At 34.9% G+C, this 20,088-nt stretch overlaps 1 protein-coding gene across 13 annotated transcripts in view; it reads left to right on the top strand.

Moving 5' to 3' along the window:
• IKZF1 (IKAROS family zinc finger 1) overlaps nucleotides 1–20,088 on the top strand; it is a 132,597-nt gene that overhangs the window by 98,752 nt on the left and 13,757 nt on the right. For 5 of the 13 annotated variants that reach the window (XM_051984262.1, XM_051984239.1, XM_051984230.1 and 2 more), the window contains 3 exons: nucleotides 3,419–3,679; nucleotides 13,277–13,444; nucleotides 19,403–19,528. In XM_051984262.1, the coding sequence (XP_051840222.1) occupies nucleotides 3,419–3,679; nucleotides 13,277–13,444; nucleotides 19,403–19,528 (555 nt within the window). The remainder of the gene's footprint in view (nucleotides 1–3,418; nucleotides 3,680–13,276; nucleotides 13,445–19,402; nucleotides 19,529–20,088) is intronic. The other 8 variants (XM_051984279.1, XM_051984253.1, XM_051984297.1 and 5 more) reach the window with 3 other exon arrangements.

Below are 20,088 nucleotides of genomic sequence, written 5' to 3'. Positions count from 1 at the left end.
ACTTATAGTACTTATGCATGTATATAGACATGTGTATTTACTCAAATGTAAAACAGGTGGGTTTTTTTTAAATAAAACTCAGTTAATGTATATGTTTATATATATCTGTGTGTATATGTATATATGTGCAAATGTGTGTGTATATACACACACTTATGTATATGTGTATATATGTCTTTCTGTATATATTTTTAATTTGTGAATAGTGAGCAACTCATGCCATTTAATTAGGTAGCTATTTTGTACAATTTACAAAAGTTTCAGTGATTTAATTTCACAAACTCTCAATACTTTGAAATATCCCATGTATTATCATGCATGCATCTTTAGGTATACATACCCATAAATGAAGGCATATTTAACACAGCTCGTCCAGGTACTCTCTAGACACAGACATTCAGCTCTTGTGAATGACCTATGCTTATGGCTGATTGAATGTTATTTCCAAGTCCCTTCCCCACTTACCTGTAGCTGGTGTGCACAGCAAGCAGGCTTTTCTGTACTGAGGATGCCTCCTGGTGGCCGGGTTGGAGTAAAACCCAATGCCTCTTTCTTCCAACTTTATTGCCCCTCAGATAGACCATATCTACCCATTTCACCACTCTTTAAGATTTACAGACTCATATATTTTCCTTCAATGAATCTCTTTCTTACATCTAACATATGTTCTTTTTAAAAGATATCTCCTCTTTTTTATTCCAGTTTCTTGGCTAAATACCCGGTGAATGCCTTTCTATTTCAATTATTATAGATAAGGGACCATAAGAAAAGATTTACAGATCTTCCTTTTCTCTAAGCTCTTTCTTCCTCCCAGAAAATTTATATTATATATATGTATATATATATACACATACACATACTATATATACATATACACACACATATATATGTGTATCTATATCTCTATATATGTATGTATGTATTTATACACACACACACACACACACACACACACACACACACACACCATCCATTGGCTCATATAGGACATATCCCCAGATCCTCTGATGTGTAGAAGATTTTATTATATTTCATTCTAAAGAACCCATACAGTTCTGTTCCATCTCTCTAACCAAGCAACCTGCCATGCTTACCAAACCACACAAAAATAGCAGCTTTCCTATCCCCACTCTGGAGTTTGTAAATTCTAATCTGATTAGTCTCCCCTTGGTGTAACAAACACGGCTAAATGTAGGGAACAAGTATCATAAATGTGCTGTGTTTATTATAAATTATTATTCCATTAAGACCTTCTTGGATGGGAGCTGTTCAGACTACTGTACCCCAAAATCCATTCAAAAGCAATGCTATATGCTTGAACCATTCTGAAGTAGATAATTTTTAAAATTTTCCAAGTTAAACCAGTATTCAGTTAAGATGTTCCTGCATCCTTAAGGTGACAAAGCAATTTAGTGAACTGGTAAGAACCGTCCAATTTATATTTAGACTCAAACTGTCAGTTAAGTATCAATGTTATAATAGCTATCTCAAAGATTATAAGAGAATTCACTAATCTATACTCATTGTTTCCCAAACCACAAATTTAGGACTTTTAAACCCTTTTCTCTTTTTCTCATATAATGGCAGTAACATTTACTCTTTTGTCATCTAAAGAATATTGTTTCATTTCCCAATCACATTGAGAATCTTCATTATTTTTTATTTGAAAGGGTGCCTCTCTTGATAAAATTGGGGAAAATGCTTTTATTTTGTCCTTGGTGCTTATTCTCAATCTGAGTCAGCCTTTCAAAAGGCTGACCCAAAGGTAAGAACGTTGCCCATGGACTCTGGACCCTTGGCAGTTTGATTTTTCCATAACATGAATGTGAAATGGAAAATAGAGCAGGAGACCCCACAACATTTCCTTATATCTAAGGGACCTCTTAGGAGATCTAGCACAAGCCCCAATTTATTGATTTAGAATATTTTATATTGATTTTTCTCCAAAGAAATTGTGATAAAGCCTAGTTCGACCAAAGCCAAGCCTTTTGCTAAGAGAGCAGTATCTTTTCGGTAATCTTTGCTTTCTACTACTAGTTGCTTACCAGAAAGTAAAACTCTGCTGTGAGAACTTAGCTTGACAGTGTTTCACATCAGCATAATGTTGTTTCTCAGTGACAATCCTGGATTTCATTGTGTGGGTATTCTCCATCCCCACAGCTTGTAATCTTCATACCATTTGGTAGCCTACCTTCTTGCTATGGCCAAGACAATTCATCATCCCTGGACTCCTACAGACCCTCTCTTGAGCTGGTTCTTAGATGATATGAACACAGCCTGTCACTGGGCTCATATTCAAAGCTTTCCCAAATTGCTAGGATATGTCTGAAATTACACCACTGGAAGACACTCCAGATCTATGTTGTATGTGTGTACATACTAGAATACAGACTTTAGTAATCAGATGATTAAATTAGTTAAATTATATTTAAAGCATCATTTTAAAATTTTTAATTGCCTTAATCTAGATATACAGTTACAGCATAGTTATGTTTCCTGGCAAAGAATATTACAATCTGAATCTATTCTGTGCATATATTATTTTCAGTAGTATGTTATGAGTCAGTACTTCAGAAGAGGGCAAATAAAATATCTCCAGTGCTCTTTACAAGGCAAAATGTGTGAATGAAATGAAAATTATCATTTATGTGACATAGTGGAACAAGTCTCAGAGCCAATAATGAATTTGTCTTCATTAATACAAACTCCTCCCACAATCTGTTCTTTCTTGGAGAAATGATTAGAGCTCTGTAACATTCATAGACTAGTATAATCACCCCCACAGCAATCCAAAAGAGAAATTTGCTCATAATTCAGAAAAATATTTTATTCCACAAATTTCATGTATTTCCTAGTAAATAATGAGGAATTAGAATGTTAATCTCTATCAGATGCTTTCAGAAAAAATGAGATTAACGTAGAGATGAGAGAATGGATATATATATATGAATTAATATACACAGACATATGTAGTTGAATATATTTGCCCACTCCTCTCCCTATCAAATAATGTTTATAAGATTCTAGGGGAAAAGCAGCTTTTCAGAGATTTACCATTCAGTAGTGACTTTTGCATGCTTTATAAATGAGAAAATGTTTAATATGAGAACTTTACATGAGCATACCCATGCATACCAATCATATCTATTTGGAATTCAATCAAGTCATCAATGATGAGCCATTAACACATTGTATCTAGCTGCCTGGCTTCCATTCCATATTGCCCAATATGCCATTGAAGTTACCCACATAGAACAAGCCATCTCATCCATGGCTGCTCTCACCTTGGTATATCATTTAATACCCTTTGTGCATGTAGTAAGTTGGCCTTTTTGATTTGATTGTCTTTTTTGCCACTGTCTTCTGTTTGTTATTCCTTTGCAATGAAACTGAGGGCATCCTGTATTATTTCTTTCAGCCAGTAATGTTAAAGTAGAGACTCAGAGTGATGAAGAGAATGGGCGTGCCTGTGAAATGAATGGGGAAGAATGTGCAGAGGATTTACGAATGCTTGATGCCTCGGGAGAGAAAATGAATGGTTCACACAATGGCCAAGGCAGCAAAGCTTTGTCAGGAGTTGGAGGCATTCGACTTCCTAACGGAAAGCTAAAATGTGATATCTGTGGGATCATTTGCATCGGTCCCAATGTGCTCATGGTTCACAAAAGAAGCCACACTGGTAAGGCCCCCACATAGTTTTTCCTTTAGGGGCCTAGAAATGGTCCTATGGGTCACCTGCATAGAACAAACTTGTTTCTTTTCTGGGTTGGGAGTTTGCTTCAAATTGACTTGCTTTGCAGTATCTCAAATCATTTGAAAAAAAATGCAGGAAGACATATCTTTCTTACCTGAGAATAAAGTTAAAGAGAGTGTCTAAAACTGTCAGATCCATATTCTAAATTAAGGGGGAAAGAGAGGGGAAAAGATTGATTGTTTAAGTGCCAACAAACAGCATGAGTTTTCTATCATGGGCCTAACTTGACATGTAAGAAACTGTTTAAAGCATGCTTTGAATTAATTCATGTTATATAACCCTAATGAATCCACTTCTCATCTCTTAGAAAGGTAAGAACCATAAGTAAATTAACTACATTAAGTGGTAAGCATAGGATCAATATGTGTATTTTAAAATCTTTCCTAACAAAGCTTAAAATTTTAGAAACATTTATAACAGAATTTTATTCATCATTCAGAAGAGCAAAACCAGCTCTTGAAAAATGGTCCAAATGGGATGTATGGAAATCTGAATGAAGTTGTTTTAGTTCCATTAATCTAACTTATAATTGTTTTTTTTTAAAAGACTAGAATGCCAATAACTGACATAAAAAAATGGCTGTGTGTGCAAGAGAAAGAGCATTTAGATCTTATCATTTCTGACAAAAGGCTGAAATTAAAATTCTGCCTGATGTCAGATAGAAATGATCATTGTGCAGACGAGCCTGGGATGTTCTCTACTCCTAAAGAGATTGGGAATTCCTTAAGATGTAAAGTAAAGTACTATAGTATGAGAGTCAGACCGTAAATGAAGAACAACTAAATGGCATAGTAGAGAGAGTGCTAGACCCAAGTCAAGAAAACTTGGATTCAAATCCTGTCTTGAATATTTACTAAACTTGTGTGACCCTGGGAAATTCACCCACTTATTTTTAGCCTGTGTCTTCATCTGTAGAGTAAGAATAATAATAGCACCTACCTCATTGAGTTGTCACAAGGATAACATTACTTTGTAGTGCTTAAGTTCTATGTAAAATAAACTAATGATTGAATAGTGCAGTAATAGGCCAATAGAGTAGTTGGAAACTTATAATTAAAATACTGCTGAATCTGAGAGTTAAAATACGAATGGGGCAAATTTGACCATTGGTTGTGTGCTGGAATTTTCTGTGTTTTTAAACCAGATGCTCACTTTTGTATCTTTGGAGTTCAGACTTGCTTAACTTGACAGATCATTGAAATTTTCACAGTAATATCAACAGGCCTCGATTAGTGCTACCCTTTGAGGGAATATTACTGACTTTTCCAAATTAGCCAAAAAGTTAGCATCTACCTACCTCACAGCCTAAGAGAAATCACAAAAATGTACATTGTTATAGAGAAAAAAAAGTGGAATTGATTAGTCTTTCCTAGAAGAATGAACATTTATGAAATTATGTAGAATGGAATCAGTATCTCAAAGGTTGAAAAGAATTTAAATAGTCAGAATATGCTCTTAACCTTAGTAAGCAACCTCTCAAGACTTTAGTTTTTTCTTCTATAAAATAAGGAGCTTGGGATAATTGGTCTCTGACATCTCTTTCACTTTTAGATACATGAGTTTATAAGTCAATGACAATGTCGTTTTCTGTATGGTATTTATACACTAGCGTATGGTATTTATAGAAATAACTTTGCTTCAAGGGTGCTAAAGATGGTAGCTGCATTCTGTATATGGCCATACAACAAAACCTCAAGAAAGCAAGATAGAGGAGGGATGACATCATTAGGCTTTTAAGTTAATTTCAGCTATACAGCTTTGCTCTCTTTTCAGCTGAGTTACTTTATCTATACAAACCTACTGTGTATTAAGGATAAATAATAATTTTTGTAAAAAATTATAAAGCAAGGGCTCAAGGATCCATTTAGTAACCAAGCTGTCTTACATAGCAAAGTTTTTTGACTCATCTAAAAGAGGATTTCTTGGAGATGGAGATTCTTAAAATAAGGTAACTCAAGTAGAGTATGCCTAAGGCATTTTATCCAAATTCTCTAATTAGCCCCTGAATTTATCTTAAATGACAATATAACTTCTAGAATGAGCAAACTTTTCTTTGCCAAGTAGGCTCCTAAATCCTGAAATTATCCAATTAAATAGACACATTACATATATAGTCTGAGTTAAAGCTGTGTAATAGTAATAACATTTCCCCCTTTTGTAGTGATGTGAAAATTAAAGTGAAAATAGGATAGTCTGTGATAGACACTTAACAGAATACACTGAAGCCTATTTTAATACATTCCTGATGAAGGAATAAACCTTGCAAATGAATTACTTTGCCGCTAATTCATGTAAAGCCTGCATGTATGGTGAAATTCTCTTAAATAAATATTTGATAAATGAATAAAACTCTGGCATACTAAAATGCTGAAATATAATGACTGCCTGACCTGATAAAAGGAATAATTACATTTAATGAATAAACCTGCCAAGTGCAGATATGCGTAGCAGCACCTGCTGTTTGCTACCCACTTCTGCCCACAAATAGCAGTAAAGTACCAAGGACTCTACAATATATTTTATTTCTAATACCTACAGAGCAAGTCAATTCAAGTCACGGTCATCCACCCCCAATCTTTTAGTGGGCAGCAGATCTTCAAATTATTTTTTCCCACATTAGCCTGTAGGGAAAACATTTGAGACAGATTATTTATGCTCAGTGATTTGTTATAGGACTGGCATCCCAGCATATTTTCCCTCATGTAGATTAATGTGTGTGTCTTTATACAGGTATTAATCTGTTGATCAGATCATATTTGTGGAGTGGATCTATTGATTAAAAGAAGCATTTCACATAGTCCTGACTTGAGTATGTTACGTATGAAAAAGGCATAATATTCTTATCCTTCGATGTTAGGTCACATGTGTTATATAAAATGACCTATTTATAGCTCTTCCTAAATTCTGTCAAGTAAAGCAACATTTAGGAACAGTGGTATGCTGGCAAATGCTTCACAATCAGTTTACAAGGGGAGAAAAATGTATATGTGCATACCTTTAAGTTTATTAGAGTTTCTTAAATTTCTGTCTTAAGTCTAAATAATCAACAAAACAACAAACCAACCCCTGATTTATAGTGTTTGCTGATTTCCAAGAGTTTTTATACCTTTCATACTGAAAACTGAATGCCGGTGTCTGTAGTTCTTTGCATCCTTAGTTAAAATGAAAGTGTAATCATGTCAGGAACAATAAGTTATGTTTAACTCAAAATAGTTCTCTGTTTTTAAATATTTCACTGCAAAGAGACCCTACATTTCAAAAATCAATAGTGGAATTTAAGGATTTTGTCTCTTCTTTTGTATTGTCATATCAAGTAAGATCAGTCCTGGTGTTCCAAAAAGTTGTTCCCCAACTCCTATCTTTGCAATGAGGTTCTTTTCTTTAGCAGGCTCTCATTTGTGCTGAAGGATGGTATTATAACGAGAGTGCAGTCTCTAGAGACAGAGACCCTGGCTTCAATTTTGACTCTGATCATGAACCTGTGAATCCCAAGTTGAACCACCTGTAAAATGAGGAGGGAGGGATTGAACTCATTCATTGAGGTCCTTCCTAGTTCTCAATCTGTATCTTTTCCCCTCACTATTTTGGCTGAATCCCAGAATCCCAACCTTGAAGTAAATAAATTAACTAAATCAACCAAAAACTAATTAAATTAAAATAAGTGAAATATATCTGACTTAGATCACAGATCCCATTTTTCTGACTTAGATACATGAACCAGAATAACATGAGCCAGAACTGGAAGTGATTTTTACAAATGGTTTTTTATTTGGTAATATTTTTTTTATCTCCAAGTCATCTTTACAGCCTAATTTTCATTCAACAAGCCTTTCAGTCCCAAGTAGGCTCTAGAGACTATGCTAAATGTAGAGTATATAGGAACAAAAACAAAATAATCCTTTTTCTCAAAGAGCTTACAGTCTATTGTAGGTTTGTTTTGTGAACTAAGAACAGTTAGGTGGTACAGTAGATAGAGCACCAGGCCTGGAGACACTAACTAGCTGCAAAATCCTTGGCAAGAAATTTAATCCTGTTTGCCTCAGTTTCCTCATCTGAGGAATGAGCTGGAGAGATAGCAAACCATTCAATTATCTTTGCCAAGAAAACCTCTCATGAGGTCATTGAGAGTTAGATATGACTCAACAACAACGTGTTAATTAGTTTTTCTTTCATATCTCTGGCCCTGGAATGCAGTAATATCAACTCCTATTTATCTTATGATCTTTTAAAATGAGATGGATGAGATATGGATTTAAAAGTGCTCAGTAAACTATGCTTATAAATGCAGATTGAAATTTTTGTTATTGGAGACTGAATACTACACAGAGTCAAATTTTTCAAACATAAGTAAGCCTTCCCACCAAAAAAGCATGTTAATTATAGCTACTTCAGGTAGTCCCAAGGAACGTCTTAAGAGAGAATATTTTAAAATAAGGAACAGACTGGCTTTTTTTTTTTTCCCCTAACAAAGTGCTCTAAAAAGATGTGCACGCGTGCCCTCTCTCTTTAATGAATCAAGGACTATATATCTTAGAGCCAAATAGGAATTCTGCCAAGCTAAAAAGTGTCAGAGGATTTTTGCTGCCTGAAGCTAAATTTCCTTAAGAATATTCTTAATTTGAATCAGAGTATGTATTATGTACACCTGAGCCTTTGTAAATTGTAGATTTTTTTTTTTTAATTCAGTTGTTTTTAGTCCTGACTGACTCTTTGATCCCATTTGGGATTTTCTTGGCAAAGGTACTGAAGTGGTTTTTCCATTTCCTTCTTCATTTCATTTTACAGATGAGAAAACTGAGGCAAATGGAATTAAGGGACTTACCCAGAGTCACATAACTAATAAGTGTCTAAGTCCAGCTTTGAACTCAGTTCTTTCTGACCACAGGTCTGGCACTCTATCCATTGGACCATCTAGTTAGTTGTCCAATATAAAGTACTGTTTTTCCTATGAATTCAATGTATTGGCAATTTCCCAGTATTTCTTAAGAGATGGTCAAGAAGAAAAAACCTTAGAATTGCTAGATATAGAATCAATGCAACTTATGAAAATCTTATCTGCCTTTACACACCTTCTATGCCCTGAATTTGCAGGATATGTGTGTGTGTGTGTGTGTGTGTGTGTGTGTTTGTGTGTGTGTGTGTGTATGTGTATGTATAAGACTTGTACTTTATTGGTATCGGGAATTCTACCAATGCTGATTGGCAATTTGACTGTCTCATCCTGGGATCATGATTAAAGTTGGAAGGATCTTGGGTCACAGAGGCCAAGCTCCAAATTTTATGGAGCTTATTATGAAAATAAGACTTAGAGAAGGGAAATGACTTGTCACAAGCTCAAATTACATAGGTGACAACTGGCAGAATTGAGATTTGAACAGAGATTCTATTGCTCCAAATTATGTATTCTTTCCATCATAGTATTGGACACTTTCCTAGGGGACTGAATGGCTGGTTAATAATAGTAGTAATAATAGTTAGCATTGATGAAGCATTTTAAGATTTACAGAGTACTTTTACATATGTTTTATATGTATATGTATATTTATGTTTTGTATATGTTTACATATGTCTCATTTGATTAAGTTATTTGCCAATGGTCACACAGTTCAGGTATATAGGGAGTTATGGGGTTATAGAGCTAGAGCTGGAAGGGATTTCATTACTATTACCTAGTCCCACCCATTTCATAAGGAAATCAAGGCTCAAATAGATTTAGGATCATAGAGTTAAGTGTCAAAACTAGGAATTCAAATTTAGCTCCAACTTCAATACACTTTACACTGCACTACTAAACAAGACAACCGGGGATTAAAGATCATAGAATTAAGGAATTCAAACTCAGATCATCTAGCTCCAAATTTAATACACTCCACACTGTACCATTAAGACTTAAACTAGGATGTTCCTAACTCCAAGATCAGATTTTTTTCTTCTGTGCAACATTACCACATAGCTAACTCTGTTAAATTCAAGAATAATTTTCTACAAGTCTGAATTTGGCATTATGAACTCAACAGAATAAATATAAAATTTTTATATTAGCACATACCCTATTAAATTCACATATGGAATATGTTCCCTCCCAAGAACATATCTAGGGAATCAAGTCAATTCAAAAAAGGATTTATTAAATACTAGGTGAAAAACATAAGACACATTAAAAAAAAAAAAAGCCAATAACAGTCACCCTCAAGGAGATCATAGTCTAATAGGGTAACCAACATGTAAGCAGCTCTGTACAAACAAGCTATATAGAGAGTAAATTGGAGATAATCATCTGGAGAAAGGACCTAAAATTAAAGGGATTAGGAACGAATTTTTGAAGAAGGTGGGATTTTAGCTGAAACTGCAAAAAAGTCAGAGAAGCTAGGAGGCAATAATGGGGAAGAAGAGAATCCCAAGCATGAGAGACAGTCAGTGAAAATGCAGAGTCCATAGATGGATGGAGTGTTTTCTTTGCAGAAAAGCAAAGAGGCCAATGTCACTGGAGTGAAGGGGAAGTAAGGAATAAGAAAATAGGAAAAATAAGAAGGGTTATGAAGAGCTTTAAAAGTCAAATACAAGTCTTTATGTTTGATCCTGAAGTTAATAGGGAACCACTGGCGATTATTCAGTTGAGGAGGGATTTGTTCAGACTTGGGTTTAAGGAAAACGAGGGTGACTGGAAAGACCAACCAGTCAGCCAATTCTTTTCTAACTACTTGAAGTATAACCTACAAAAAAAGCACCACACCCTAACTAAAGTATACATTTATGCATGCTTAAACATTCAGTCAAAAAATGGAGTTCCAGTAAACTTGGCCAGCAGGAATATATAGATATTTAAGACACAGAGCAGGAAATCTGAAAATTGGTTACTCATATAAAAAGACAGATTTTACTTTCTAAGAAGTGATACCTTTCTTTCTTTCATGTCTTGTTCTGAGGAAAGTTGATCTTTCCCCATCTTACTACTCTTGATTTAAAGAAAATTCTTTCTTGCATCCATTTCAGATTTAGGAAGAAAAATGAAACTTTTTAGGAAGAAAAATTCCCTTTTCAGAGTAAAGACTAGCTGCCTGAGGTGGGGTAGGGAGAGACCCAGGTATGAGTGCTCTGGGTTTAGATCATATTAGATCATTTGTGTGGGTAGACTTGTGCCCCCACATACTTGCTTTGTATGTTTTCAGAGCTTTAGATTCTCCAGCTGCCTTTCTTTCCCACACAGCCTGAGGTTTCATTTTGTCAAAATGAGAACTGGGGGCTGGACACACATTTTGTTCTTACACTCTTTGGATCTCCCTGCATACTCTAAGCATTCTTTTCTTTTATGTCCAGTTTTCCAAATTAAAACAAGAAAATAAGAAATAAAATGCTGACTGACAAAAAAAAGCTGCTTACTAAGAATTAACTGATTCTTCACATTGGGAGTCAATCAATGAGATCTGGTTTTCCGCTATTTTTAAATTCTTCTTTCAGATCTGCCCCAAGTCTCTTATCATCAGAAACAGAGCTTTGGACTACCTAGTAATATCATGAGTTATTTGACTCTAAATCCTTTCTGCGTTCTTGGGAAAGTGCAATCCAGAAATTAAACTCTGGGAAGAACACACAATTCAGCTTTGTCATATTAATACAGTTATTGAAACCTACCAACCAGCCTATAAATTATATAGTAAGATTTTTTTCCCAACCATTATAGTAGCCATCAGAATGGGGTGGGTAAGGGGACTAACCAATGACCCAGGGAAAGAAAAAAAGAGAAAAACAGATTAAATAAAATTAGAAGATACTAAATTGAGAGAAAAGGGGTTTGGGATGTAAGCAGACAGAAGCAGAGAACAATAGATTAAATGAAAGGAGAAATTAAGATACTGTGAAGAGAACTCTGGTCTTTTTTGTTTTGTTTTAGACTTTAAAAGTTATGCCTTATATAGAAATTCATTGCCACATTTATGGTCCATTTCAGTTGTGACATTATAGCTTATATATTGGACTTTAGATGCTTATTGGATTTTAGAAATCAACCCAACATAGACTTTTCCAACTCTAGCTTGCCTTCCATTTCCTATTGATTGCTAGCATTTAAATGACCTAAAATATATCAATCACTTGTTAAAATAGGTCATATTCTGCTTTATGGAAGCTTAGCCCAAGAAACAATTCTTAAGAAAAATAAGTATAATTAAATATTTTTGAAAGTATTTTAAGGTCATGATAATCTGAGTCATATAACACCCAAGTTAAATGGTTCATCTTCAAAAAGACAAACTTAATTTTTTTTTCCATGAAATAAATAATGCATGTGATTTTAAGGGTTAAATTAAATGTCCAGTTGGTTGATCTCTAAGTCTTAGAACTCCTTAGAATGATAGCAACATATGACATTCTTTTCTTATGTAAATTTTTAACTGGTTTATCCCTTTGTTAAAGCCTAGAATATAGGCTATCACACTTGGAAAGATCTGAACATTTTTTAAGCCACATACTTTGTTTGAGAAAGAGATTATAAATATTACTCCTACATCCCCATAAAATAAAAATGCTAGTAACAACAATTTAAGTTATTAAATAAAGTCTTTCTTCTCAAATTTAACTTACTCCCAATAAATTAGAGAAATAAGAACTTTAAGGTTTTAAGATATGAGGAAAGAAAGAAGAAACAACATTACTCCAATTCTGATTTTATTATCCTGCCATATGGAAAGACAGGATTTTTATTTGGAGACAGTTTCCTTCAATATTATCTTAACTTCTTATTTTATTCTCTCTCTCTCTTTCTCTCTCTTTCTCTCTCTCTCTCTCTCTCTCTCTCTCTTCTCTCTCTCTCTCTCTCTCTTTCTCTCTCTCTCTGTTTCTCTCTGTCTCTCTCTCTCTTTCTCTCTCTCTCTCTCTCCTCTCTCTTTTTCTCTCTCTCTTTCTCTCTTTCCTTCTCTCTTTTTCCTGATTTGGCTGCTTAGGGACAGACAGGTAATGGAGAAGAAATTGAAAGGGAAAATACAGGGAAAATGTAAATGAAAGAAGTTATTATAACTGTTATAATGAAGTGCCTTTCATTTAAATATAAGAATGTAACGCTGAAATGAACTTGTGATCCTGAAATGCATTTTTAATGAGTTTCCTTTTTATTTTGCTGCTTCAGTGGCATATTTTAAAGACCCTTTGAAAAAAGCCACATTAAAAACCCCACCAAATGCCACAACACGCAAAATTGGATATTGGTTTATTCCAAAACTGCTGATCAGGAAGAGTGGCTCTTCAACACAAAATGTTGCAGTCACTTTATTTAAATGAGTTTGAATTTGCATTGTGATGTGCCATTCTGATTTAGGAAAAAAAAATTAGATTTTCAGATCAAATTGACCCAACCAGTGAAGCGTTAAGAAACTGGCAGGTTTAGTCTGAAAGCCTCATGTTCTATCAAACCTGCAGCCGGTAGAAGTCATGGAGCACCAGTGGGAAAACAACTTTTTCACTGAAATCTTTCTCTTGTTCCCGTGTTAGATTTTTGTTCTCACATATTTCTTCCTCTCCCTCTTGCAGGAGAACGTCCTTTCCAGTGCAATCAGTGTGGTGCTTCTTTTACTCAGAAAGGCAACCTCCTCCGTCATATCAAGTTGCATTCTGGTGAGAAGCCCTTCAAGTGTCATCTCTGTAACTACGCATGCCGCAGGAGGGATGCCCTCACAGGTCACCTGAGGACTCATTCGGGTAGGTCCCTTATGAAGCAATACCCGTGGGCCCTAAGAAGCTCAGACTCCCCCTCTTTTTTCTAAGATGGCTATGGACATCTTTGCTGCTGCCATCTGTGTTTTGATGTATTTCATTGGAAGGAAGGCACTAGCCGTAATTCAGCGTTCAGTCCTAAGTTTCCAAGTCCATTCGAGTTCTTTTGCCAAAAGAGTTGCAAACTTGCTCTACTTTAACATTATTTTTCCCCTTCAATAATATATGATAGAAAATAGAAAAAGGACAGAATTATTGAAAGTCCCGCCTTTAATGACACATTTCCAAAGTATTCCCATCATTTTCTTTCTCACACTATTTGATCAAAGAGTTCAAAATCAAAATAGTATTTTGAGTAGATTTTTACCTGGAAGTACTATTGATGTCAGTTGTATCAAATGGTTATTTCCAATAACTTTTTCAATCTTTTTTTAATGTCCGGCCTACTACTTTACCAAAGTTGTATTTTCCAGTGTCAGCAATAGAATATTTTGCTTTTTAGTTGATCAAATCAATTTAGATTAGTAGTTGCAAATCAGAGGGCAATAACAAGATTTCCTTGAACTGTGGTCTTAATGATTCTAATACTTCAAACCAATTAATCCTAGAATTAGAAAATTCAGATCAGAGCCACATATGTAAGAAGAGGTCCCCTCACCTTTTTCCCCCATGAAAGACTGTAGTAGATATCAGAGTTTCTTAACTATTCCCTTGATAATTCTTTTTGGAGTTCTAGACAAATCTTGCTAGTTTTGTTCCCTTTATAAAAACCATATCAGGTCTTTTGCTACCTGGAAAACTAACCACAATAACTTGCATTTAAGTAGAGAGTAAAGTATTTCATGGAAACCTCTAAATTTCATTTGATATTACATAATGTGGTTTTCAGAATAATTTTTTAAAATCATATTCAGTCAATAACATTCACTAAACATTCACAATACAACAAACTCTTATTCTAAGTGTCTTGGAGCCTAGTGAGGGAAGGGAGAGATACAAAGAAATTGAAAATACAGGTCCTGCTCTAAAGGGACTCAACTACAATAGGTCATTTACTTCATCCATTCATTCTATAAATCTTTATTGAGAACCTCAAACATACAAAATAGTGATCTAGCCATTCTGAAGAACACAAAGATGAATAAGAAGTAGGCCCTGCCCTTAAGGTATGAGAGTCTAGAAGAGTTTATAATAATAGTTAGCTTCTTTTGAACAAGGAGGGAGTAGAATCACTTCTGTTTTTTTTTTTTTTTTTCTAGTAGTGATGAGCAAACATGAAACTAATGAAATGGGTGACCTAAGAAAGTGTCTGACAGCTTGGGGCCACTGATGAACTACTTAATTAGCTTTTAAAGTTTCCTTTATTAAATTACAAATCTGAGAAGTTGTTATAGTGTCTTCTCAAAGAAATCTCATAAAGGTTTTGAGTTTAGGGTAATGCTTGTGATAGTTAGGGTTTCCCTGTGAGAGAGAGTAGATTATGTAGCCAACAAATATAGGCCTGCCATGTAAGAAATGAAAAACAAAAAGTGGAGTTGTAATACAGTAAATGATAGTTCTCTTTCCATTCCATAGCTATATCATACACTAGAAGAAAGGCATTTAATATCCATGATTGGTTTTCTACTTGTTAAACAGACATAACTACTCCAGTCATCCACCTACTTAACAGAAGTGTTGTGAGGCTGCGTATTATCTGATGCCTGTATGAAATCTCCTAAAATAGATTATCTAAATGAGGCTTTTAAGATTCTTGTAAGAAAGACATTTGCTAAATCCATTGTACTGTTATTGAAATACTTAGTGAGTAAACCATTAACTGACTAGAAGTTGAGTGAGTTCTTCATATTCCTGTTTCTGGTGAAGGAGAGCTGGAGGATAGAGGGGCATAGATCTCCAAGAGAAAGGGATTTCCGTGAGGAAAATTGAGTCTTTTCACATCTTTGTGAATAGTGAAATTTACTTTCCCTTAATACCAGACTTAAAGTTTTTTAAGTCAACTAAATAATATTGTAAATTAACATTACTGACAAGATAGAGAAAAATCAATTATATATTTTATACATTTCTTAAACAGTTGGATAAAAAAATGAATAGCATACCACTGGATCTGTGAGACCATGTTGTCTGTACCCATTAGAAATAGGCTTTAAAATAATCATATACCCTCTTGACTAAGGAAGTTAACTAGTTATAATGGGTGAATAAGGTTTTTATTTATTCATCAACTTCTAATCTATATGCTGGGGAGCAGGATAGTACTACTGACCCTTAAAAGGTCAAGGTTACAATTTGACAATAAGAATTCTTGTGCATTTGAAAGGGTTACCAGGGATGACTGTGAGCTGAGTGATGGTTAAAAATAGGATGTGTGAGCCTACCACTCTTCTTGATAATATGATGATGAATTCCATATGTGCCTTTGAGAATATAAAAGAAACAAACAAAAAAAAATCATCTAATGATGTAATGAGAGTGTGTAATGAAAAGAATGCTGAACTTGAGGTTAAAAGATCTTGATTTAAATCATCCTCAATTCAAAATTATTAAACACTTTATATATACAAAGCACTGTGCTAGGACACTTACTAGAGTGTGTCATCATGAACAGCTCAGTCTCAGTTCCCTAGACTTGTACTGCCTAACGTAATATGAATGAAAGCACTTTATAAGCCTTAAAACAATAGAGAAATGTGAGTTATTACTAGCTTAATTCTATTGTTTTACAGATGAAGAAATTGGTAGGCTGCATCTCTCATTTATCAGTCAAGATACCCATAGAGGGCAGTTATCGCCAGGATCATCATTCACTGGCATGACAATACCCACATTGGTTAAAGACATAACTTTCCATTTTAGCAGAAAATATGAGTGCTTATACTAAGGGGTTTAGTTATATTTATGAACAGGATGGGGCATTTGCAGGACCCCCTTATCACTGCCTCATCAATGGCAGCTTGAAATAGTTAATTTCAACTAATAAGAGAACTCTTTCATTCCAACGTAAAATGATGTGGATTTCTTTTATTTCTGGTTATAACATAGAATCTGAGACAGGAGGACAATTAGTTGTGGAAAGTGCTCCAGATATTATTCCAGCCTCATGGCTGCCAATTTTACTTGAGGCACAGCAGTATTTTGCCCCAGTCCTGACTAATTACTTAAGTAATCAGATATGACAGGCAATGCATTTGTGTGCTGCTGTGGCACACCTTAACTTGTATAGTATGTAGACTAAACTAGATGAAATACCAGAGTGAGAATACCATAATGTATCCAGCTCTGACAACTAATCTAATATCCTAAAATATTCCTGGTACCTGGCCCCTAGGGATACAATGATTTCTGCTTGTTCCCAGCTTTCTATGTTGAAGTTTTTATTAAAGATAAGATGAATCCCTGGACTTTCATTCTTTACTCAATAGAAATAGCAGTATATAAGTAGAGAATATTTTTCCCACTCTCTACATAAGCTTACAATGACCTCAGTGTGAGACACCATAGGGAAAAGAGTATTGGATCTGGAGTTAGGAGACCCAGTTTTGAAGACCACTTTGACACAGATTCGAACTCTCTAATACTCAGTTTCTTCATGTGTAAAATAGAATTACTAATGCTTCTGAGGCACTGTCATTTTAAGCATTTTCAAAGCCTTAAAAATTAGCTTTATATTAGGCTGTGAATAAATTAATTTATAATCAACAAATAAATAAATATAATGAATAAGTCTCTCCTGTTCCCTAGCTTTCATGGTCATACATAACTATTTCAATTTTTTGAAAAAATGCTATAACTCGCTGTTAAATGAAAAGGCAACCAATAAGCATTTATTAGGTGCCTACTATGTGTCAGGAACTGTTTTAAACACTGGATAAAGAGTATTGAACTTGGAGTCACAGAACCCACATTCAAATCTTGACTCCTTACTTCCTGTTGTACCTTAGGCCAGTGAAATCACCATCTTATGCTTCAGTTTATATCATCTGTAAAATGTGCACCCCTTCCAGATTTAAATCCATAATTCTACTTAATATAAAGTTGACTGATTTAAGGCTCTTGCTAAACTTGGAGTTCTATGTACCTCATCATTGTTATTTGCATATTCCCTATGTACATCCCATTTAAGGAATATCCTTGCAGATCACTAAAGATTAAAATAAATGTTTAAATTTTTTTCAAAAGATCACTTTCCACAAGGAGTTATACAAGACCACAAGGCAAAGATACTCCATCCATCCTTCTTCAGCTCCTGGCGAGCTGAGAATACCCAGCCAAACTGCTGAGGCAAAGGTTCCTTTTCAGTCCGTGAGATTGTTCCATTCCCTCAGTCTCCTGAATTATGCCTGAACTAAACTAAATTATTTACACATGTTTTGTAATATAGGGTATATTTCAGGGAGGAGAGCAGGGAAGAGCGCTATTCATAACCAACTTATCTCCTAGAATGACATACTAGAAGATAAAGTGTTACCATGGGAAAGTAAATAGCCCTTATTGTTTGTTCCCTTTTAAAGTACAAAAGCAGCACACAGGGGGATCTGAAGATTTATACAGCATTTTGACAAGTGGTATTATTAGAGTACTCAGATTCAATTCAATTTATTAAGCATCTGTCATGCTCCAGGCACTATGCTGGGGACTTCAGGTTAAAAAACAAACAAAAACAAATGATACCTACCTTCAAGGAGTTTATATTCTCAAAATTTATCGTAAAGAATATTGAATATGAAATCATGGTGCCTGAAGTTAAATTCTAGTTTTGCCATTTACTCCTGTGCCAAATTCTTTGGGCCTCAGATTAAATGAGAGAGCTGGATTAGATGACTTTAAAGTTTCCTTTTAACGTCTGCCTCTGATGCTATGATCTTCTTTTCTTGCATGGTGTTAGATTTTGCCTCTATTGCATAGCCAATGTTAGATTATGACTTTTTTTTTTTAATCCAGGGAGTAAACTATGATACCTAGCCTTCATCTTTATCATAATTTTAAACTACATCATTAAATACTTATAGTTTTGATAGTTTGATTACCTTGTAATACTTTGAAATGTGTGTAAAGTACTATTAGGAGGCCATAAAGGAGAATTCAAGTATTTGCACTGAATATTCACGTGCTCTTTGTCAGAGGTTAAAAATTATGAAGAAAGCTGGAAACTGGTTTCACCAATAAATTCAATTGCCTTGAGACGACTTTGTGGAATGAGCCCTGGTTGTCATGTTTCTGTTAGTAATATCACTTTTAATTCAGGAATAGATAGTTTATTAGAACACAGGTTTGTTTGGTTTTTTTTAAATCACAAAATTCTTCAGATTCACTTAGATCTATGACATGTTGGAATAGAAAAGTACTTTTTTGGAACATAAATACTCATTTAAATGAAATCATTCTTTGAGGTAGGATGGAGATAGGTTACCAGTACTTTATCTTATGGATTATCTATCTAGTCTCCTTTTTTTTTTCCCCAGTAAATCTGGTTATTACATTGTGCTAGGCCTTGTCCAGAATGTAAACTCAGTTCTTGAGTCCTGTTTTATAGACCTAACTATGACTGATACATCATTAAAACTTCTCCTTCCCCCTCTCCCAATGCCCCAGATTCTTAGACAAATAATAACGGTTTTATCTTGAAAAGTTACATGGCCCAGTAGGCTGTTTTGGGGAAAGAAAGTTAATTTTACAATTAGCATACTATACAAATATAGATAAAGCAAGATTAGAAGCTGAAGATCTTGGCCAAAATATAGGGATCACTCAAGTATTAAACCTGTTTATAGGTACATTTTGACCAAGTCGATATTGCCTTTTAACACTCTCAGAGTTAAATTCTGCTTTTTTTTTTCTTTTTTCAAAATTTTTTTTCCTAATGACTATATTGTTTGCATTTCCATTACACTCAAGGCAGACATTTAATTGGGGTCTTGAACTCAATTGTGTTTTCTGCAGTTGGTAAACCTCACAAATGTGGATATTGTGGCCGAAGCTATAAACAGCGAAGCTCTTTAGAGGAGCATAAAGAGCGTTGCCACAACTACTTACAAAGCATGGGCCTCCCAGATACCCTGTTCCCAGGTAAGAGCTTCAGGAACCCAGACCGACCCCACAGGTGGCTCTCTCTCCCTGTCTAAGGAGCCAATGAAAGAATGTCCCATGGAAGTAAGTCACGTGGACAGTATACCTTTACACACACTCCATTCCTCTTCCCCTCGCAATGTTCCAAGAGTTAGGACACGGATCCTGTTGCTGGTATGAAAGGAAGCATCTTAGTTAGCGAGGATGCTGGACTTGGAGTCAGGAAAACCTAGATTTTAGAATCTCACCTTAGACAATTCCAAGCTGAATGGTCCTGGGCAAGTCTGAACCTCATCTGTAAAATGGGAATGATAATTAGCATGTGTCTTTCAGATGAAGCAGAAAGGAGATGGCTTGTAAAGCCATTGGTCATTCTTATCACTATGGCTTTATTCCACTGAACTGGCTAAAGGAATGGCCAGAGCCTACTCTCAGTATGTAGCAACATTGCCTATTATAGCACTTTGTAAAGGCTATTGAAATCATAGCATAAAAGAAACTCCTTAGGACTTTGTCTTTTTTTTTTTTCTTTTCCTCTTCCTTTTTCTTTATTTTTTTTA

Source organism: Antechinus flavipes, chromosome 1, assembly GCF_016432865.1.
Source record: "Antechinus flavipes isolate AdamAnt ecotype Samford, QLD, Australia chromosome 1, AdamAnt_v2, whole genome shotgun sequence".
NCBI classification, from domain to species: domain Eukaryota; kingdom Metazoa; phylum Chordata; class Mammalia; order Dasyuromorphia; family Dasyuridae; genus Antechinus; species Antechinus flavipes.
The sequence above is the reverse complement of the archived record's forward strand: the minus strand, read 5'-3'. Positions and strand labels throughout refer to the sequence as shown.